This window comes from Eschscholzia californica, unplaced genomic scaffold, assembly GCF_041429995.1.
Source record: "Eschscholzia californica isolate CP2 unplaced genomic scaffold, dmEscCali1.0.p SCAF_1, whole genome shotgun sequence".
NCBI classification, from domain to species: Eukaryota; Viridiplantae; Streptophyta; class Magnoliopsida; order Ranunculales; family Papaveraceae; genus Eschscholzia; species Eschscholzia californica.
In genome coordinates, this window is record NW_028238198.1 from 38,611,158 (window position 1) to 38,633,573 (window position 22,416).

The 22,416-nt window shown below is 34.4% G+C and overlaps 1 protein-coding gene across 4 annotated transcripts; it reads left to right on the forward strand.

Moving 5' to 3' along the window:
- The first annotated feature begins 304 nt into the window (after positions 1-304).
- On the forward strand, positions 305-5,897 carry LOC147566665 (rhamnogalacturonan I rhamnosyltransferase 1-like). 4 transcript variants are annotated; one of them, XM_086653168.1, is made up of 9 exons: positions 631-1,371; positions 1,559-1,986; positions 2,276-2,343; positions 2,546-2,634; positions 2,770-2,935; positions 3,339-3,628; positions 3,712-3,916; positions 4,022-4,179; positions 5,169-5,897. In XM_086653168.1, exons 2-9 carry the CDS (start codon positions 1,725-1,727, stop codon positions 5,413-5,415), a joined length of 1,485 nt encoding a protein of 494 aa, XP_086509294.1. In that variant the 5' UTR covers positions 631-1,371; positions 1,559-1,724; the 3' UTR covers positions 5,416-5,897. The 4 variants fall into 4 exon arrangements, 3 of the variants coding, with proteins under 3 accessions (XP_086509293.1, XP_086509294.1, XP_086509295.1); XM_086653169.1 differs by having other exon boundaries at positions 759-1,371; positions 1,604-1,986; XM_086653167.1 differs by having other exon boundaries at positions 305-1,986.
- Positions 5,898-22,416: the final 16,519 nt, after the last annotated feature.

Consider the following 22,416-nt stretch of genomic DNA (forward strand, 5'->3'; position numbering starts at 1 on the left):
TTATCACAGTAAGAACCAATCGTATTAAAATCACCAATACAGCAGATGGGATCTGTAACATTTTAAATTCTAAGGGAAAGGTCCCTCCAAAAATTGGGTCTGTCACTTAGTCTGGGAGGGCCATAAATGCAAAATAAGTCCCAAGTAAAGGACGAATCACTAGTGATTGTTAAATGGATTAAATTTTTTGAAAAATAATTAACATTAATATTGTCAGTCCAGTAAACTAACAAACCTCCACTGCGACCGGAAGAGGGAACAATAAAATTCTTATTTTTAAACCTAGATAATTAAAAGAGGGCATAGAGGAAATAGAAGAAAGGTGGGTTTCAGAGAGAAACACTAGATCCGGAGTGGTGGAATTGAGGAACGATTTTAAGGTTGATTTTGTCGGGTCGTTCCTAAGGCCCCGACAATTCCATGCTAGGTAACTCATTGCTCCATCGGCATTGGGATGCCGTGACCCTTGTATTGGATTATCTTCAGAGATATGACTTGCTGATCTCTTGGTGTGTCTTTTCCGTGTATCCAGTGGCATTTCAAAAGTCGGTGATGTGGATTATCTTGGGAGATATGACTTGCTGATCTTCAGAGATATGACTTACTGTATTTTCTTCTAATTAGCCTTTTGGCCTTTAAAATTAGTTTGATTTCCAAAAAAAAAAAAAAAAAGAAAAAAAAAAGTGATCTCCTGATATCAAAGACCAACTGTTGATTGGTTTGAAAATATTTGACTAGGGTTGAGCGTTGATTCAACCACGGTTAGTAGATAATTGTACGGTCTCTTCTCCTTTGATTTCAACACCGACGCCGAAAATTAGGCTCCGTCTTACGAAGGAAAAGTTTTCCTAGTTTTTTCATTATCTCCATTCTATTCTCTTTCTTTTCTTTCATTTTCCGGTTACCTTCAAAACAACAGTTTCTACTCAAATTTTCCGGGATCTGGTCGGTAATTCCTTCATTAGTTTAACTGTTATTCTCATGGATCTGAAATGTCAATGCTTCTTTTGAATTCGTATGATAACAGAAGAGGATCTGACTGTTCTTAACAAGTTTCTTCAAAGAAAGAAGATAATCTCTGTTCATTTACTGTTTTTTTTTCTGGATTTGATTTAGAAGTGAAGATCTGAATCTGGAAGATGTTTATGAAATAAGAAGAATGCTTATGGATTATAGAGAAGTGTGTTTCTATTTGTGGAGTTCTAGTGAGAAACCGATATTTGGATGAATTTTTGGAACAAATTTCGATTCAACGACATTATTGTTGTTTTTATAGTTAGTGATTTTAAGGGATTTGAAGTTTTAAACACAGAATTATTGGATTGTTTAATGGTGCATTGATCAAAACCTAGGAGATTTCAACATTTGGAGGTAAAATTTCATTAGTTATTTTTATATGTTCTTAAGTCAGAAGGATTCGTTTTGTATGGTGGAAAAAAGACATCTAATTTAATTGATTATTCACGAACTTGGCTCTTTCTTCTCTCGATTTCATAAAACTATACTCCAATCTCAAAGACGTGGACGAATTGAATCTCTTCAATTTTTCTTTTATCAGATTCTGTCTCCATTTTTGTTCATTATTGGGCTTGTGTGTTGTCAGCGGCAAAAGTTCAACCTAAAATCCAGGTTTCTTAAGTTAGAGACCTATGATCTCAAATTGGAAGTTAGAGAAATCTGAAGGAAGTTGAATTAGGGTCTATAGAGAGAGAGAGTGAGTGAAGATGGGGTTGAAATCTTTGGGAGAAAGTAAGGTAGAAAGATTGAAGACAACGATGGTTTCTCGGTCTAGAATGAAATTGTGGATGATCCGAGCGACGACGACTGTATTATTATGGACTTGTGTTGTTCAGTTAATGACATTTGGGGAAATGTGGGGGCCTAGGGTATTGAAAGGTTGGCCTTCCTGCTTTATGCCTTCAGATTCATCTTCTCTATCTTTGGAGTTGTCTTCTCTTCCAATAAAACTTCCAAATCCGCCTAAAAGTGAGTACCAAATTTGTTAATGTAGTTTGATTGCTTTACAATTTCAATCAGTATTTATGTTCAAACTAGGTAAGACACTCTCTGCTATTTTAGGTAAGTTATTTCACGACATTGCGTTATTTCAACGATGAAATTTTGTCATTTTAAGTTTTATCTTTATATATACAAAGTATAAAAGCATAATTGGATAAGAAATCAGTCGTAGTAGGTAGAGAAAATTTTCTAATTTGTTCTTTTGTTGCTGGTTATGAATTGTTCTATTTGACATTTAGTAAATTGTTTCCTTCAGGGGTTTATAAGAATAATGGTTACTTGATGATTTCATGCAATGGAGGGCTTAATCAAATGCGTTCAGCGGTTAGTAGTTGACTATTTTTTCCAATTTTGTTGCTTTAGTTGACTATTTCTTCCAATTTGTTGCCGTTTTTGTTCCATTTGATCATCCACCTGCCTCAATCTGTAAATAGTAACCTGCGTACAATTTGTTGCCATTTTTGTTCTATTTGATCATCCACCTGCGAAACGCTAATCTGCATACGGTTCTGGTGTCAATCAACAGATTTGTGACATGGTTGCTATTGCGAGATATTTAAACGTTACACTTATAGTTCCTGAGCTTGATAAAACATCCTTTTGGGCTGATCCTAGGTTGGTTAATTATCTTAAATTTTCTTTATTCAATAAGAAAAAAAAAAATTCTCAACTTCTTCTGGAGAAGGAAAGTAGGTGGTGGTTTTCATCAGATGCCTTTTCTTATTGCTAATATTTCATTTTATGCACCAGTGAGTTTCAAGATATATTTGATGTTGATCATTTCATCTCCTCCTTGAGAGATGAGGTTCGCATATTAAAAGAGTTGCCACCACGCGTCAAGGAAAGAATGGAGCATGGGATGTTCTACTCGTTGCCCCCCATTAGTTGGTCCGACATATCTTATTACAAGAACCAGGTCAGTTTTTTCATTGTTCTTTGCAAGCTTGAAAGATAATTATATTTTTCTTGGTTAGTGTACTTAAGTAGTGTTTTTTTTTCTTTTTTAACTTCAGATCTCAAATCTTACTCAACATCTGAATTGACTCGAGACAAATTTCAGACTATTTATTTTTTAAACGAGAGTCTGACTAGGCCCGATTCTGGATCAATTTGAGTCAGATATAAAATAAGCTTGAATTAAGAGCGCATCGTCTGAAATAACCTAAAATGACTATTGTGCCTTTGACCAATTAAGTCAGACTCAGACGACTTAGATTCAGACAACTCGGACTTGTGCTAGGCAGGTTCGGTAAAAAAAACACCCTTACTAATTCTTTTCTCTAGGATGTATAACTTATGATCTTATCATTTCCATACAGATTCTCCCTTTGATACAAAAGTACAAGATTGTTCAGTTAAATAAAACTGATGCTCGACTTGCTAATAATGGACTACCTCTAGCAATTCAGAGATTACGCTGTAGAGTAAATTTTAGTGGTTTGAAATTCACTCCCCAGATCGAGGATTTAGGTAGAAGAGTTATTAGTCTTCTAAGGCAAAACGGACCCTTCTTAGTTCTTCATCTCAGATATGAGATGGACATGTTGGCCTTTTCTGGGTGTACTCAAGGCTGCAGCAATGAGGAGGCAGAAGAATTGACAAGAATGAGGTGAGAATTATTCGTTTATTTGATGATCAATAGATTAGCCTAAATGCTCGTCATCCTCAATATCTTCGAATTCTTATTTTCAGATATGCTTACCCTTGGTGGAAAGAAAAAGTGATAAATTCTGATCTGAAAAGAAAAGATGGTTTATGCCCTCTGACACCAGAAGAAACTGCTCTTACCCTTAAGGCATTAGATATCAATCATAACATCCAAATTTATATTGCTGCTGGGGAAATTTATGGGGGACAGAGGAGAATGGCTAGCCTAGCTTCAGCTTTCCCGAATTTGGTTAGTCAACAGAATCAAGGGCTCTATTTTTATACTTCTATACATTTTTAGTAAATAAATCGATGTCTATTTGCTCTTTTTTCTGATGCATATGACAATGTGCAGGTGAGAAAGGAGACATTGTTGAGACCTTCGGATCTTGGGTATTTCCAAAATCATTCCTCTCAGATGGCCGCATTGGATTATCTGGTTTCAGTAGAAAGTGATATTTTTGTTCCTACATATGACGGAAACATGGCCAAGGTTGTTGAAGGCCATCGCAGGTGTTCATCTTTCGTTTTTATGTTCATTATTATTATTTTCTTTCGACAAGGACTCCAAGAGTCATTTGCAAAATTACATGGCATTGATACATAATGAGAATACCACATGAATCAAAGGAACATATAAACTGCCATATGATTGACACTATTAAGTTTGAGGTCATTCAACTCAAAACCAATTGGTAATGAGTGGAGAAGACCTAGACCTTATATTCCTTGTACTAGATCACCCTTCTCCCATGTGGGATTATTTTCACATGCCCCTTCATGTGTGCGTTCTTTGAGGCTAACACGTTTTTTCTTTTCTTTTCATGGTGACGTGGAACACATGTGTCTTTTTAAACTTATCATATGTGTAGGTCTAGCTCTAATACTTTATTAAGTTTGTGGTCGTGTAACTCAAAAGTGAAAACTAATTGGTAATGAGTGGAGAAAACCTAGGCCTTTTTTTCTTGGTTATTAGATCACGCTTCTCCCATGTTGGACTATGCTCGCATACAAACTTAACATGGTATCAAAACTAGGCCCACCCGTGATCGGTTTAAAAGCCTGTTCCAAGTCACCCGAATAAAAATAAACACTTGTTAGGCTCAAAGAACGCGCACGTGAGGGGGCGTGTGAGAATGTTCCAACATGGGAGAAGGGTGGTCCGGAGACCAAGAATATAATGTATAGGTCCTCTTCACTCATTGCCAATTGGTTTTGAGTTGGATGACCACAAACTTAAGTTATATTGGGTTCTTCAAAAAAGGGGGAAAGTAGCTGTTTGCAGATTCTAAGTTATAGATGAACTGCGAAACTGTCACCTCCGTAGACCTTTTATCAACTGAACTTTTCAAAATCGAACCTTTGAAAGACATCTCTCCTGTTGAAAGTTTCATTCATGAGATTCGTAAAGAGAAAACTGTTTCACTTGATTATGGAGTTTATTTAAGGGTTTAAACTTTCTTACATCTCTGAATTTGGATCCTTGCTTTTATGTTTTTCAGATACTTAGGGTTCAGGAAGACAATATTACTGGACAGAAAGGTTCTTGTTGATTTGATAGACCAGTACCACAATGGGTCACTGAGTTGGGATCAATTCTCCTATTCCGTAAAGAAAACTCACGCAACCCGAATGGGAAACCCAACAAGAAGAGTATCGATTTTAGATAGACCTAAAGAAGAAGATTATTTTTACTCCAATCCAGAAGAGTGCTTGGATCCCCAAGACGAGTCACATAGTACATTATAATAATATTTATATCAAGTGATTATTTATGTCCTTGTTCAATATTCGCTTCGATGAACTATTGTCTGATTCATTGGGCATATATGCCTTCTTAATTGAGATAAAGTAAAAAGGACGGATTGCTTCAGGAAGCACAAGGGGGTGACAACTTGGTAGAAAATGAATGAGAACCCAGTGAATTCACAGGAGGTTCTTCTAGAACAGCTGGATAACTATAATGTATTTGATTTACAAATAAAATGATTCTTGTATAGGGAAAATCTCTGGGTCATTGCAGAGAAAGATACGATGAGATGGGGCCATCTGCAACACAAGCATAGAGAGGAGATTCACGATTAGATTCAGTTTATTTTTTTCAGATTCGAGTACATGGAGGAGATTGATCTATCTTCCTTTCTATTTGTATTCTTTTTGGACCGAATGGTTTTCAATCGTTAATTATGATCTGGATCTATATATCTTTTGAGGGGTTTTTTCTTGTTGCATTTCACATCTTAGTTTCTAGCTGAAGTGCTGAACCAATCTCGCACGAAGTACTCACTGCATTGTGATTTGACTACTGTGTATTTGTTTCTCTGCAAATAAAGAGAGAATTTGAAGAACTATTCAGCTTTAGATCTAGTTCGTTTCAAATTTGAAGAACAGGAAACTTTTAAGTTTTTTTTTTCTTGATTTGCAAATCTGAGTTTGGAAAATCTGCAAACCTAAATTACATTCGAGAAAGCTTGCAAACTTAGTTTGCAATGTACATTTTGCAACCCCCAATTTGTAATACACATATTGCAAACCCTATTTGCAGTAAAATAGAAAAAACATATCGTTTTTTTTTCGAGTTTTTATTTTGGAGAAATGATGTTGAAAGTGAATTTGGTTAGAAAGCTAAAGAATTTTTTTCTAAAATATGTTTTTATCGAAATCCGGTATTTAATGAAAAGTCATATGTATTTGGAGAAAAATAGGTAAAGAATTCGTTATACAAAAAAGTATTTTAGTTTTTATATGTTGTTTCCAACTGAATAATAATTATAAAATGTTGTTGCTTTTTTGTACTTATTTTCAATATTACTATGCATATCCCGTGTCTTAGGGCACGAACAGTTGTGTCAATAAAATTCGACGAAGGTTTAAAATAGTACTTCTACAGGAGCCCATAATATTGCTCTACACGCTCTCCCCAAACATGTCACCCGACTTTCTATATTTATTATTGCTATATTCTCGATATTCTTTTTTTTTGTATTCTACTTATTGTTTGCTTTATTTTCTTTCATTTTTCTCAAATTAGCTACTTTATTGAGAGAGAGATTGCAAATTTTTTTTTAGAGTCCATGGGTATATATGTGACGCCCCGTGTTCCGAATCACGGTTTGCCAGGCAGTTTATAAAAGAAACTCGGTCTCAGACTCACTAAAACCAGTTTCAAATATAAACCCAAGCCAAAACTCTCATCACGGGTTACAAATCAAGAACAAACACAGCGGAAAATCAAATATAGTTTAAACCTTTTGAAAATATGCTCGGAAAATATGTAACCCAAAATAGTTTTCATAAAGAAAAAAAAACAACTTGAATTCATGTATATAAAAAGTTCACAGAAGAGACTGAATTAGGACAGAGTCTCCTCTATAAATTGAACATATCAAACCTGAAAAACCTGTCAAACATTCATCATACATATCTCACAAACTTCTAAATATCAATAGCATCAAATAGATAGTGATAATGTGCACTATTTACATGTGTACAATCGCAAACGAGTGAGAGAACGATCCTAACTATTCTAGATGATACATATATAATATTAACGTTGTGATTATGTTGAAAATACAATAGAAGTTATAATCTTACATAATGTGAGCCGTCGAACTAAACTATGTCACTCCGGGTCACCAATACCTGCAACTGAACAACAACAAATAGGAATGAGATAACCCGAAGGTCAGCTCAGTAGGATACCTAGACATCCTACCCGCACCACACACATCAACATTTTAATATATTAATAGTTATAAGTGTTACATATATACAGATATATATACAGAGATATCAATATGCACACGAAGCAAAACAATATAGCAAGATAATTCTTCTAGCTTACCAAGATCACGACTGAATACGCTCTCAGTCGGGGTTACCTACTATTCGGCTAGGAAGAACCGGTAGGCCTTTGTTAGTGCGTAGGCAGGCGGCGCCTTATCGAACGTTTGACTACTGCAGTGTACACATGGATCCACGTAATACCCCGGTAAGAGCTTCCGTAACTCTCCCTTCGTCATCATCGCCCATCGGGCTGGCTTGTGATCTCAATACGCATCGAATAGTAAATCTCACCCAAACAATGATACGCTTAGAATATGTCATGACTTACCCAGACGACTATAAGAGTATCGTCGCTTAGTAGAGCCATATACCCACGGCGATACAATTATCTCGTCTTGAGGCGCGTCCTATCTCCGGCCAGATCTGACGCTTCCTCGCAAGGTAACTCACTGACCATTCGAAGAATACCCAAACATATGCATGAACCTATAATAATATTAAATGATCTGATAGGCTCCCAAAGCTACAAGAACAGAGCCCTCCTAACAAGTCCCATCAACCGAAGGAGAAGAGCGTTCTTGTGTCTCAAGGTAGGGTAAACCCTGTTTAAAGCCAAGCTTTTACAAGTTTTCACTTTCAGGGATTAAGTATTTTCTTTTAAGATAACTTGGGTAAACACCCTCTTTCGGTTCGGTGAAACATTGTACGTATCAAACACAAGACATTACAGAATTCAAACCACACTTACCAGTGGCTTAGCAGAATAAATAAACAAACATGGCACTGGTCAGTCCCCTAATCACTCCAAGGGTCGGAATACCCCAACTCCCAATCTCTCTCCGGACCCCATTCCGGGTAAACTAGAATGGTCGTTACCAAACGGCTGGCCACGAACCGAGTGTAACCCTTGACATAATTCATGGCTAATCCATAACATAAAATAAACAAGGGGACCAACCAATGCCCGTGGTAAAACAACCATTACACGTAACACAGATCAAGTGATTCCGCCTCCATGTTATACACGCAGCTCAAGCGATACCGCCACCACGTGTTTACAATTCACACAAAAAGATCACACAGATCAAGCGATTCCGCCTCCATGTGATTATTTTACAGAAAAACCAATTTGTTTTTAAAAGAGAAACATCCATAACATAGAGCACACCACATACATACATATCATACCATATCATATCATAAATTGAACTAGAGAACTATAAAAAGAAGAAAATTACTAACTATATATATATATAATGGTGAAACGGGGAATACCCGTGCTCCAAGTAAGATTCATAGGATCCTACCTCTTCTTGCGCTTCCAATGATGCTCCTGAGTAAGCTCCACTTCTCCTCGAGCTCCCTATTGCAGTTCATTAGTCCTACTGAAATATGAAAGAGCAAAACGGTCATTTGACAGTTACATAACTGTCAAGACTCCTCTTGCAAAGCAAGAATGCATAAAATGAATGAAACTATACTAGGAATGTCCTATTGGTACTATAGAGTCCACTGAGATGATCCATCGAGCACTTGAAATATATACAAATCAACCAACCAACTTCCCATAAATTCTATTTTACATTTCCGAGTCTTCATAAGCTGACAAATCATATAATGAACCAAATACTATGAATCTTGAACTATCAAATCATAAAATGAACCTAATGTTACGAATCCATAACTCAACCTATCCATTTATGTTAAATACGGCAAGGTTCGGGTAACCATCTTTATTCCAATTCATTATAAAACTAATCCAAATATGAAATTCGAGCACTAAAATAATTCGGCAGCACCCCGTCTATATATGGACACCCCAAAATAGTCTATAATATCCTAAACATCATCCTGAACATAAATCATTCGACGAAATTAAAGAATAACTGCTCCAAATTTCGATCCCAAATGAAATTATACCCAACCATACAGTTATCGAAATAACAACCAAATAACCACCAAATTAGGACAAAATAGAAAATTCTAAACGGATAGATATGTAGAGCAAGTCGAATGGAATTACCTAAAACAAGTTTCATTGAATTCCGACCACCGGACTCGAAGAAATCGACGAACCAAATCTAAAACCCTTTAGCCTTGAAATGTATTCGGTCTCTCTGATTTCTGTTGGCTTTGAAATTCAATTGAAAAACAACTTAATTGGATTAGAATGAAGTGGGGCTTTAGTAGGGGTGGGAAAAAGATCCGGAAGACCGCTATCCGACCCGTTCGACCGAGATAAAAAGTGTCCATGGACACCCGATGGTCATAACGGTCAGTGTCCGACCGGCTCGAAAGATTTGACGGACGGTCACGGTCAAAATTCTATGTCGAAGGACCGACCGCTAACCGACCGGTACGAGTGATCGAATAGGTTGACCGACTAAACTGTCCTCATTTTTAGAAGTTGATCGTTGAATGTTATAGACATATGAATATATGATGATCGTTGGCTTAGTCATATAGTCCTCTGGAAGACCAAACATTAGCGCATGGCTTAATTATATCTTTTCAAATGATGATCAACTGTGTTTTTTCTTTTTTATATTTACTTTTGATTTTTTGGCTAAACATCTTCATTTGTAAGTAATTTTGTTTGTGGTAATAAAAATAAAGTTCTGAATTAAGTATATTTATTGGAAAGTCCGGACCGAGACCGTCCAGTGTCCGACTGGACCGGTAAAATAAACGGTCTTGGACGGTCAATGGACAAAGAATTCTTGAGAGTGACCGTCCGAGTCCGCCCGAGTAAATAGGTGGTCACCAACAATTTATGTCCGAGTCGACCGGTTCGATGAAGTTAGAGTCCGGTACCGACCGGTCCGGACCGATTCCCACCCCTAGGCTTTAGGTGGGTGGCGTGTGGGTGCATGCAGTGGCTTAGGTGGAGACAGAAAATGAATTCAAAATTGAGTTTAAAGACGTGGGTTTAATGGAGGCACTTGGTGGGCACGTGTAAGCGTCAAATGGTGTTTGGCGTTAGATTTCTTAAGGGGAGAAAAGTGGGTGCCACATGTCACTTAATGAGATGGCCATGGATTTTAAATTTGTTTGAAGCCCCCAATTATTAACTACTTACTAACACGTCCAATCATATTTATATTCAACTAATTCAACCTTCATTCATTACCATATGACCCCCAGTTTAACCTTTTTCTTTCTCTTTTTCACCCCACAACTAGCAACGAATAAACTATATAGTCCACATTAACTCGATAAAGAAGTAAATTATCGAATACAAAATGATAGTCAAACCACGCCCGATCTTCACGTGTGACCAGTCAAAATTCATAATTTTTCGAGAACTTTCCGATGAGTTGCACTAATCAACTAAAATAAGTATTCAATACCAAACCCCGAAGAAACCACTAAATCCGCTCGACGCTCTAACTCATCCGATTATCCGCCTTGAAGGTCTGGGTGCTACAATATAGACCAAAAATAATTTAATAATAGGTTTATAGACCAATCTTCTCAGATTGGATTATTAGTCCTTTTACAGAAAGGGTATAAAGTATGGATAATTTATCGAGTAATACCAAATGTATCCCAATTCAAAAAACCCCGGGTTTTTTTGAATTTCCGAGGGCTTTAGGAAACTTTCCCAAAACCAGTGGGCGTGATTTGTGGAGTATCTTTATGCAGCCAAAACAGAATAGATCTCACTCTTCTTAAATACACTTTCTCTCTCTAAACCTACTCGATTTGGGTTTTCCACAAAATCTTCCCGATTTGTCGAAGAAAAACCCTAAAGAGATCATTGGAAACAAAAAGTTTGCATCCTTTCATCTTCTCCATTCATATTTTCTATTGAAGAACCTGTTCAGGTGAAAAGGTAAGCTGGTTCATAAACCCCTTTTCGTTATCAAAACGGTTTTAAACGAAACGTGTGTTACTTTTCATTGAAATCATTATAAATTGTTGTTGCACGTCCTTTTCACTTTCTATTGAAGAGGATTTGTTATTTTGGTAAAGATTTCTATGGAAATAGGATGTTTCTTTTCGGTTTAATGTCTGTTTAAATCGTTTAGGGTTTTTTCGTTCATAGTTTTTTAACAAAACAGGGTAAAAAATCGGTTTTGTTTCATGAATAATAGATCTTTAGTTTTTTTTGAAGTTAATCTCGACATTAAAATTTATAATTTTACTTGAAAAACCTAATTCTTATTTTAAAACTTTTATGTATGTCTAAAAATAAGATCCTTTTGTGTAAAAATAAACCTATAATTTCTTGAAAATAAAACCATTATTTTTGTTTTAGGGTTTAATGAAAATTTTATTTTTGGTTTAGGGTTTAATGAAAATGTTGTTTATTGCAGCAAAAGGTTGAAGATGGCACCTAAAGGTAAATCTAAATCGAATGTTACGGAAGAAACAACATCAGTTAGGAGTCCATTGAAAAGAAAAGCAACTGTTGAAGAAGTTGTTGGTAAGAAGAAATCCAAAAGTAAAGAAACATCAATTTCTGAGGTAATGTGTATGGCAGATGATATAATTTATTGATATTGTAAAACTATGTTGATAAATTATGATTCATTTACATATCAGTGTTAATCTTTTAAGAGTTTCTCCCTTCTTGTATATATTTACAATATATATTAAAATGTACATTCTGTATATAGATTGTTTCATAATGTGAAGTAAACTATGCGTACTTTACATGCTTTATGTTTCAGTGTACAATTTTGTTTTTTTGTGTTATTGTACAGGTTGGTGTGAGTTCTAAAAGTTTGAAGTTGAAGGATAAAGGAAGTGGGAGTAAATGGGTTGATATTGTAGGGGAACAAAAGCTAATTCCAGAGCAAAAGACATCTGCTCTATTCAGATACACCCTTAGTAAACCAATAGAGTTGATAAATAGCATCCGTAGCTATATGACTGAAGAAATGAAGGAGGAGATAAGCAAAACTCCTTTCAGCCAACTATTTGATGCTATGGCAGAAGGTACTATATTAAGGGAGAATTATACTATTCATCCAACTACTGCCATTTTGGATGTTCTTTGTCGATATAAGAAATCGACTAAGAAATTTGTTATTGGGGGTGTTGAGATCGAATTCAAACCTGAAGATGTCTCTTTGTTGTTGGGAATGCCCATGGAGGGTTCTGAATATGAGGCATTCCCAAAGAAAAATGATATAGATCCTTTGAAGTGTGCGTTCTTAACCAAATATTTCAAGGAAACACTTGAAGCATCAAGGAACAAAAATATGGGTCTTTCTAGTGCTATTGTTGGTAATGCACTTCAGAAATGCGTGAGGAATAGTGAACCAGCAATAGAATTTGTTGGTCTTCTAATAATGATGTTATCGGCGAGCTTCCTGTTTGCGACTTTGGCGGGTTTCACTGTATTGCCTAGCATTTATAAGAACATCCAATCTAGAAGAGCTATCAACAGGGTGTCATGGCCAAGAGCCATACACTCATATATGATGAACACGATCGACAAACATTCAGAAGACCCAACCAAAGCATCTAGTTGCTTGTTACTTTTGCCAGTGAGTAACTTTTTTAGAACCACTTTTTATATAAATTACATATTACTCCCTCCGTCCCATTTTGTTTGGGTGTTATTCCTTTTAAGGAAGTCCCAAAATGTTTGTCCACTTACTTTAAATAAGACTCATTTATTACTAGTTTTAATGAGGTTTCCTAATCTACCCTTACTTTTAATACTAATAAAAAGTTTCTATTGGTTCTACACTAGTTCCAATGTAGTTTTCAATGTAATACTCTAAAGTAAATATGGGTAATTTAGGAAAATACATTTAGTTAGGAAGCAATAAATGGCAATCCTTAATAAGTTGGATCTCCCAAAAGGTCAAACAAAATGGGACAGAGGGAGTATTTCATATAAAGTAATGAGTTATTTACAATTTCTTTTTTTCTTTAGTTCTGGGTGTGCATGCATACTAATCTGTATCCGAAAAATGCACTGAATGCAACAAGATACCCAAGGTTCTTGAGGTGGTCTGTGGATGGATTTAGTAATGGGATGGAAAAAGATCTAGCTGCACTGGGACCTGAGGAGGTATAATTAACTTTTTATGTGTTTTTTCATTAATGAAAGTTTTAATTTTTTATAACTATGTTATATTTTTATGAACAATATATGTAATTTATCGTAAATTACATATAATTTCAGAAGGTTTGTTGTATGCATGTACAGAAGACTCTATAATTTATGTAACTTTTTATGTACAGGTTTTTGAGGATGTTGTGGATGATGTTAGTGAAGAAGAGAAGGAAATGTTAAAGTTTACTGAAAAGGTAGTAGTGGAAATACCTTTTGATGAACAGTTGAATAACATGGAGATGATGGAAGCCCTGAGTAGAGAAGTGAATAAACAAATAGAAGAATTGAAGAAAAAGGACGAGGAAATTGAAAGTTTGAGAAATGAAGTAATACAACTGAAGATACTTTTAAAGTCTGAACAGAGGGATGAATCATTGATTCATAAGGATTATAATGAAGGAAATGGTGGAGTTAATGTGGACCAGAATGAGGAGGAAAATAATGTTGGGGAGAAAATGATGAGAAGATTGATGGAGGACAACCAGATGATAAGGTTCAGGAAGAAGAAAATGTTCAAGAACAACAACAGGAAGGTTGGTGCCATGCACAGCCATTGTGTTGGTGCCTAATGAGGAAGAGAAGAATTATAGTTCAACTCCCAATTTTTCTTTGGGAATAGATTTCACAAATCCACCCGACTTCTCCGACGTTGTTCAAGTTGCAAAAACCTATCAAGAGAATGCTGAAACAGATACACTCATAGATGATGACTTTGTCGAGACTACTCCAACAACAGTGAAGAAGAAGAGAACAAAATCAAAAGCTGTTAAGGGTGGATCGGATAAATCAGTTGATCCTGTTGAAACACCAAAACAGAATTCTCTTATTAAGAGAATCAAGCAAGCTCCCAGAACAAGGAAACTTACTGAAAAAGCCGAGCCAAAAGAAAAGGCTGAGAAAGACAAAAAGAAGGAAATTGCGAAAAAGGAAGTAGTGAATGTTGAAGAAGTGGATAAAAAGGGGAAGGGAGTTTCAATTGAGGATGATGAAAAACTTAGCAACTGGAAGAAAAGCAAAGTATGGAAGAAAGTGAAAGATAATGAGAAAGGGTTGTTTGAGGAGTTTAACCAAGGAGTGAAGATGAAGTAATGAAATAGAAGTTTAAATCCTTGTCGTTGTCTATGTTTTGCAATGTTTTGTTGTTTGTGATACATTATGATGTTTGTAACGAACATAATCTGTTATTTCTAATATAATATAACTATTTTGCTATAAATTCAGTTTTTTAAACTAACAACAATTAATATGCAGAACAATTGTATGAGAATCCAATCTGACGAGTGATGCTAGAGGAAGAGAGGTGAATTGGCTTATGATGAACTGCGAAACCGATGCTCAGATTATAAATTGGTGGTCAAAGCATCTATCTTCCCAAGTTTTGGTTGGAGCTGGACAAGTGTTCGTTCTCGCGTCTGAATTATGGGTAAGTTTTAGTTAAAGAATTCATAATTTCATCATAGATGTTTTTTTAAGCAATACATTACATTTTTGATATAGATAAAAGATTTAGTATGATCAGTAAAGTATGTATAATTTACTGCATATATGTATATAGAGTCAAAAATTACATATACTTTATTTAGAAGTATTCATACTGAAATGTACAGTATGTTGTTTTTATTTGACAGACAATGATAAATTGCAAGTCAGCTCAGGCAAACATAGACCCCCACCTATCAGATCGGTTAATAAATGAGGCTGAAAGAGGGCTAATATCTTATATAGTTGCTCCAATGTGTCATTCGATGATTACAGATGTTAGTAGGGGTATTCATTGGACTTTGTTAGTATTTGATTACTTTGATCAGTCTTGGACCCATTACAACTCATTATTCTTTGTTCATTATATGAATACGAATTGCCTCCAACATTGCTGTAATTGGTAGTCCACGAGCATGTCGAATCTGATTGTTAAAGGACTCTGATAGTTGAGATGATATAGCTGTGTATCTGTAGGAAAAAAAAATCGTATATAAATTTTTTATATTTTGTTATAATATTGATAATAATTTTTCCTAAGAAAAATCCATAATGTACAGTAAATAACCTAATTATGCTGTGTAAAGTACATGTTATTTTTTAATACAATATCAAAACTTTATAAAGTAAACTTCATAATGTTCAGAAAATAAATCAACATAGATAATCAAATGAATACAATATTGTCTGATCGTACCTTATACCGGGAAAGAAAGCATCTGCCCAAGAAGCAGGGTCTAAGGATTGAAAAAATGCAGCAACTTTTGAACCACCCATCTGTATCATCTGGTTAATAGTTGCGTGATACTCAGATTCGGGAAGAGCTCTAGCAGCCTTGAAAATCAATGTTTGGAAGAATTTTGATTTTCTAGCTCCATTTGCCAATCTTAAATTCAGATTGTTCCTTAGATGCCAAACACAAAAGGAATGGTGTGCTGTCGGGAAAATGTTCTTAACACCGTTGATTATACCATTGTGACGGTCTGAAATAAAGATATACGTCTTTTCCAAATTCAGAGCATTGCGCAAATGCCTTAGAAACCAGTCCCAATTTTGGTCATTCTCAACATCAACCACAGAATATGCTAACGGAAATAGACCTGTAAATTAAAAATATTGTTAGTGAAAGTATAAAAAGTTTATCCTTCAAAAGGCATACTTATTTAAAATGTATATAAAATGGTTTGTAAAGTTGTTATAATTTATAATAAATTTACAAACATGTACATAAAAAGATGTAATGGGAAGTTGAAAAAGGCAATATTTTTTAAATTAATTATGAAAAATTTAAGAATGTTCAGAAAATACCATTGTTACCGTCTTTAGCCACAGCAGCGAGTATGCACCCGTTAAAACGAGTTTTGCAAAATGTCCCATCCACATATATAACTGGTCGACAATATTGAAAGCCAACTATACAAGCATGTGGTGCAATGAAAATTCTTTTGAATCTCCGAGATACATCGTCAACTTCCAGTTGTACTATGCTGTTTGGGTTGGTACGTGAAAATGCATCAGCATACCATCTAAGTTTTGCATAGGAATCTCCTTCTTGACCAAATGCTTCATTCATTGCTACTTTCTTACCCTCATAAGTGTAGTAATATGGAAGTTGGACAGCGTAATCTTTCAAGAAATCTTTCTTCAGACTTGCTGTGGAACGATCTGGGCTTCTTGTAACCTCATCTAAAATAAGTTTCCCAACAAATGAACTGTTTATTTTTGGTTTCTTGGTCTTCTTAATGAAATCTTCACATTCATGTTTCATTTCCATGTCTTTCAAAATAAACATAGATTCGCATTTCAATGGCGCACATCCATGTACTCTCCATTTGCAATCTTCAACATGACATACAACAGTTACCCGCTTCGAATCATTTTTAATAAATTTAAAATCATGGTCAGTATTTATACTATATTGCCGAAGAGCAAATCGAAAGGCTTTAGCACCCCCGGGAAATAATTGACCAGGTTCAGTAAACATTTTATCCCAACCATCCGATTTTAGTATCGTCTTCTTGCTTTGAATTGATGAATCTGTTTGAATCTCCATCTGTGGTGTCAAACATAATATTAAATTAATTGATATTGATTTAATAATTAAGCATATATTTCAATACAGACCAATTGTTCAAATACGTAAACAATGTAAAATGTACAGAACAAATTACGTACTTTATAGGTATGTATGAGATTAGAAGTCAAGAGTAAAAAAGTACCAATAATTTGTAGTAAGTAAAACTTTAATTTATGCCTATTACAAATTCCTTTACAACACAATGTCACAAGTATGTATAATTTGTAATGAATTTTAAATATGTTTAGATATTTTTCAACACCATAATATTGAAAAAGTAAAAGATATGGAGCATAAAGTATACATAATGTATATTACACTACAAATTTTTTCCATACAGTTCTGAGATCACATACTGGAATCTAATATCCATCATTAACTGTATTATCAGTTCAATTTGATCTGAAGGTAATCAAAGATCTGAAACATCTAGATAATTGAATGAAAACATCAGATCTAGATTACATGGACTCAATAAAAATGAAACAGAAATATCAAATACATGTAAGAACACTTTAGATAAAGAAGATTACAGCAAAACAGATTCAGAGTAAATGAAATGAAAAAGAAGAAAAGAAATAAAAAAATATAGAACATTTGATTTTTTTCAAATCTTCAATATGAATCGTTAACCTATAAAGCAATAGAGATAAGATTTTAAACCTGATTAGTTGTGGCTAGAATAAAGAGATAATCAGTAAAAACCCTAAATAACAATGGAGGTTTTGATGATAGCTCTTGATTGAATACTAATCAATGGAGTTTTTTACAGCTGGGGGATAGTTTAATGTATGTTTAATGAAGATTTCGTTTTTAGAGAGAGAGAGAGAAAGTTGCTGGATTTCGGTTACGGAATTTTATCAGTTAGAAGTTAGTTACAAATCAAACGTGATTGGAGAGAGAAAGTTGAGATAAATATGGAGAAAAAAATCTATGACGGTTTAGAATGAAAATCGCGTTTAGATATTAAAGAAGGTTAATATAGGTATTAAATATATAATATGTATTATATGGATTTGTGTTATCTCTAGATGAGACCAAAATGACTAGATATCTATTAAAATTATTATTTAGGTTTTGAAATCCTTTTTAGGATTATAGAGGACTAAATCTCTTATTAGGACCCTATTTTTGGTCTATAGACTCAAAAATTATTTTTTTAAACCTTTGCAATTTCTTTTGTTTCATTTTTTAATAAATTGGTAGTTTTATTTCTAAGAAACACACAATTATTTTTTTTTTCTTAAATATGTTATTTTATTCCTAAGAAGGATTATTTTTAAATTATGGGAAGGACTTCTAGACAATATTTTTTTATTAAAAAAAATGTTTGTCACAGTCACGTTTTTCCCTTCTTTTTTTTATATAGAGTTTTGACCTAACTGATTAAAAGTCTATAAAAATCATATAATGAATGACTTCAAGACGGGAAGACAATAATACTATGAATTTTAGTTTTCTAAACCATCCCTTTGTCTTTAAAAAAAATAAACGAAAATAGCTCGTCAATTAACATACAAGCAATTGTATTCGCACTAGAAATTGTCTGCCTTCGCCAAAAAAAAAACAATTTTTTCTTTCTTACCATTTCTTGCCTTGAGTTATTACTAAAAGGACTAAAAAAAAAATGTATTTTATGGAAATAGAAAACGACTATTTGGGTTCAAAATATTATCATAATAACCAAAAAAACCATCACCTTTTTCAATTAGCTAAAAGTTGTCATAATAATAATGGTAATGATATATAAGATTTCAAATAATATGTGTAATTATGGATCAGGTCATTTTCTATTCTTTTAATTCCCAAAGTACCCTTAACCTTAAAACTCTTTTTTTCCCTTAAAAAATCGAGAACCATTTTAGTCTTCTTCTCCTTCCGCACTTCACCAATCTTCTGTGGCATAAACCCTAGAAGAAGAACACTTCATTTTTCTTCTTCTTCTTCCAGAGGACAATTGCATTTCACTGAACACAACAGGAGGAGCAATACAAGCAGCAATGGTATCCACTCCCCTCCAAACCCTAGAACAACTCTTTCTCTCTCTGTCTGTAAAGTTGTGTTTATGAATCGCAGGGTATTGATTTGGTCGCCAGAGGCAAGACCAAGAAGACCAAAAGGACAGCCCCAAAGTCCGATGATATTTACCTCAAGCTTCTCGTCAAGTAATTTCAATTTTCGTCAAGGTAATTTCAATTCTCTTTCTCTCTCTACCTCTCTCATCTTTTGAATATGTTTTCCAATCTGAATCCGAAAAACTTATCCAACCATACATATGATCAACTCTACATATTCCTAGTAAGAAGAAGCGGAACAATTTCAATGCAGTGATCTTTTGACTTGCATACTAGTGTTTTGTTTGCCTCTCTTCAAAAGGGATTAGAAAAAAAGGAAAAAAGTAGTTACTTTTATCCAAGATATCCCAAATTAGAACCCAAATTATCTATGGATTTCAGTCTTATTTCAACATTACTGCTTCTTTTTACACGACAATCCTCGTTTTTCTTAATCTTTCCAAATAAACTCTCTTTATCTCTCTAAATTTGTTTATGAACTCTTAGTTACCATTGTTGCCGCATCAAATACAAAGAAGCCGCAAACAGTTTTAGTTCTATTCTAGTAGCATCGTAAAGCTTTCTCATTAGGTATTTGAAATCTGGGTTTTCAATTTTTGTTGGAGATGATTTCATGGGTTGAATTAACTTGTAGCTTGAGTGCTGTTGCACTCTATCTTCTTGGTAGGAACAGTGGAAGGTCATCTCTCTCTCTCTAGGCTTTTGCATTGATTACAGTGGCACTTACACTCATTTTGGTAATCTTGGTGACCTTTATGTTCCAGGGATGCTGAAATTTTAAGATCAATTACCAAGGTTAACCCATTGAAAGACTTCGGTAAGTGGATTCTTTCTTCTTTTTCTGGTACTCATTAGAATTTGAAATTTGGATTTGTATCTTGGTCTTGTATGTTGACTTCTTTCTGTTATGCAGAAAATTTATGTGCACTTTGCACAGGTATGCCACTGTCATGTCATCCCTATTCACCGTTACTATATCTGGAACTTCATTGTCGATTGTTTTGTTTCCACGAATTATCGTCTATATTAGTTAGTGATTCTTTTAGTTAACCATGTAAGTTTTTCTCATTAGAAGATTTATTTTCTTGTCAAATGAGGATCGAAGGATTCATGATAAAATTATGCAACCTTGAAGTCGAAGGCAAAGAATTTGTGAGCATTCCATTGATAAGATTTTAGATAGTTGTCTCCTTCATTTTAAGGAGAGATGTCTCTAATACAAATCAGGTAAGAAGAAAACAAGTTGAGGTTTTATCTGAAAGACTGAAGCCTCCAACTTAAAGCTCCTGAAAAGGGATGAATTGAGGGATCTAATGAAATCGAATATGAGTTATGATTGTTTGACTTGATAAGAAAAACATGAGATTTGAGATGATGAAATATAGATTGCAAGCTCGGTGATATGGAATATGCTCAGAAGGTGCTCGATAAAATGTTAAAAAAAATGCAGTTATAGGGAATTGAATCATGTTTGGAGATATGAAACCTTCTCAAAAAGAATTCGATAAACAGTGAATGGCTCCATTATCTGCCTCAATTTTGCATTGACTTATTATTCATTTGTTTCTTGCTTCTTGTTGTGTTTCTGTATATAATTCATTGATCAAGTTTTTCTCCCTCTCTCTCTACATTATTTCATCTTGAAGTATTAAAGGTTTAACCTTAAAGTAGAAAACAATAAGAATTTTGAAGGTTTGATTTTAAAGTCGACCACACAACTTCTTCATGAGTTTTATATGATGAATGATGAAATCAATTCCAAACTGAAGATTTCGTAGACACATACTCATAGTTTTTATTCTCGATTTGCAAACCGAGTTTGCACGATATGCAACTCATTTGTAGTTTACATTATGCAATTTGCACGATATGCAACTCATTTGTAGTTTACATTATGCAACCACACGTTTGCAAAACAGATTGTTGCACACACGTTTGCATAACAGATTGTTGCAAACACGTTTGCATAACAGATTGTTGCAAACACGTTTGCATAACAGATTGTTGCAAACACGTTTGCATAACAGATTGTTGCAAACACGTTTGCAGAAAAACGTAAAGGAAAAAAAACGCCGTTTTTTTCTGAGTTTTTTTTTCAAAAAAAAATATTGAAAGTGGATCTTGTTAGAAAGCTAATGAAAAATCATTTCTAAATATATAATTTTTATAGAAATCCGACATCTCAAACAAAAGTTATATCGATTTAAAGTTTTAAACAAATAAAAGAATTTAGTTACACAAAATGACAAAAAAGGGTATTTTAGTATTTGTATACTTTTTGACCTGAATAATAATTTTCAAATGTTTTGTGCTTTGGGAGATTTGCTGTTTGGACTCCCTTTCGTATAATTGATTTGCTGTTTGGACTCCCTTTTTCCAGTGTTGCACTTTGGACTCCCTTTTTCAAATAAAATGTTAAATATAACAGTTCCAAAAAACATAAAATGAGAAAGTACCATTTTGCCCTTTAGTTGACTTCACCCAACTTAAGTAATTTAACCCCACCCAGTTAACCTTGGTTCTCTTTTCTTTTTGGGAGAATTACTGAAACCCCCCAATTTTGATAATGCCTTTACTGAAACCCCCCACTTTAATTAGTAATTACTGAAACCCCCCAACTCTGTTTGATTTAACTTTGATATTTTCAATATTACTTTTTTACCCTCTTACGTTTTACCCCCACTTCTGATAATGCGTTTACTAAAACCCCCCACTTTTATTTATAATTACTGAAACCCCCCACTTTAATTAGTAATTACTGAAACCCCCCATTTTTATTAGTAATTACTGAAACCCCCCAACTACTTGAAATGAATGTAGAAGATCAAAATGGAGGGCCTAGATGTTTTGACCGTTTTACACCTTTTTGAGGGTTTTTTTTTTCTATTTAAACCCATCAAACCACCCTACAAACTTCACCCCATGAGACTAAATTGGAATTAAGTCATATTTTATCTCAATGACACAATCATACATACCTACCATTCTACCAGAGTTTGTATAATCAAAAGGACCCACATGTTCCGAGCCAACAAAACCAGTGCCTAGCCAACACAGGTATAATCTTTGGCGCCTAGATGCCCATTTTTAAAGCTTAGTCCAACAATCATCTAGGCTCTAACCCACTCAAAATATTTTCACATTCACCTTTAATACATTCTTTATTTTGTGATTATAGTAAGAAGCAATATAAGGAACCATTAGAACATCTGAGATGATTTTAAGAGTTTCAAAACAAATCCATCTAAGATTTCAAA

What these genes read in the sequence shown, in the direction of transcription:
- LOC147566665 (XM_086653167.1), top strand. Translation starts at nt 1,725, where the DNA reads ATGGGGTTGAAATCTTTGGGAGAAAGTAAGGTAGAAAGATTGAAGACA. An exon ending in TATCTTATTACAAGAACCAG is followed by an intron (nt 2,936 to 3,338) that starts GTCAGTTTTTTC and finishes ATTTCCATACAG; the next exon opens with ATTCTCCCTTTGATACAAAA. An exon ending in GTTGTTGAAGGCCATCGCAG is followed by an intron (nt 4,180 to 5,168) that starts GTGTTCATCTTT and finishes TATGTTTTTCAG; the next exon opens with ATACTTAGGGTTCAGGAAGA.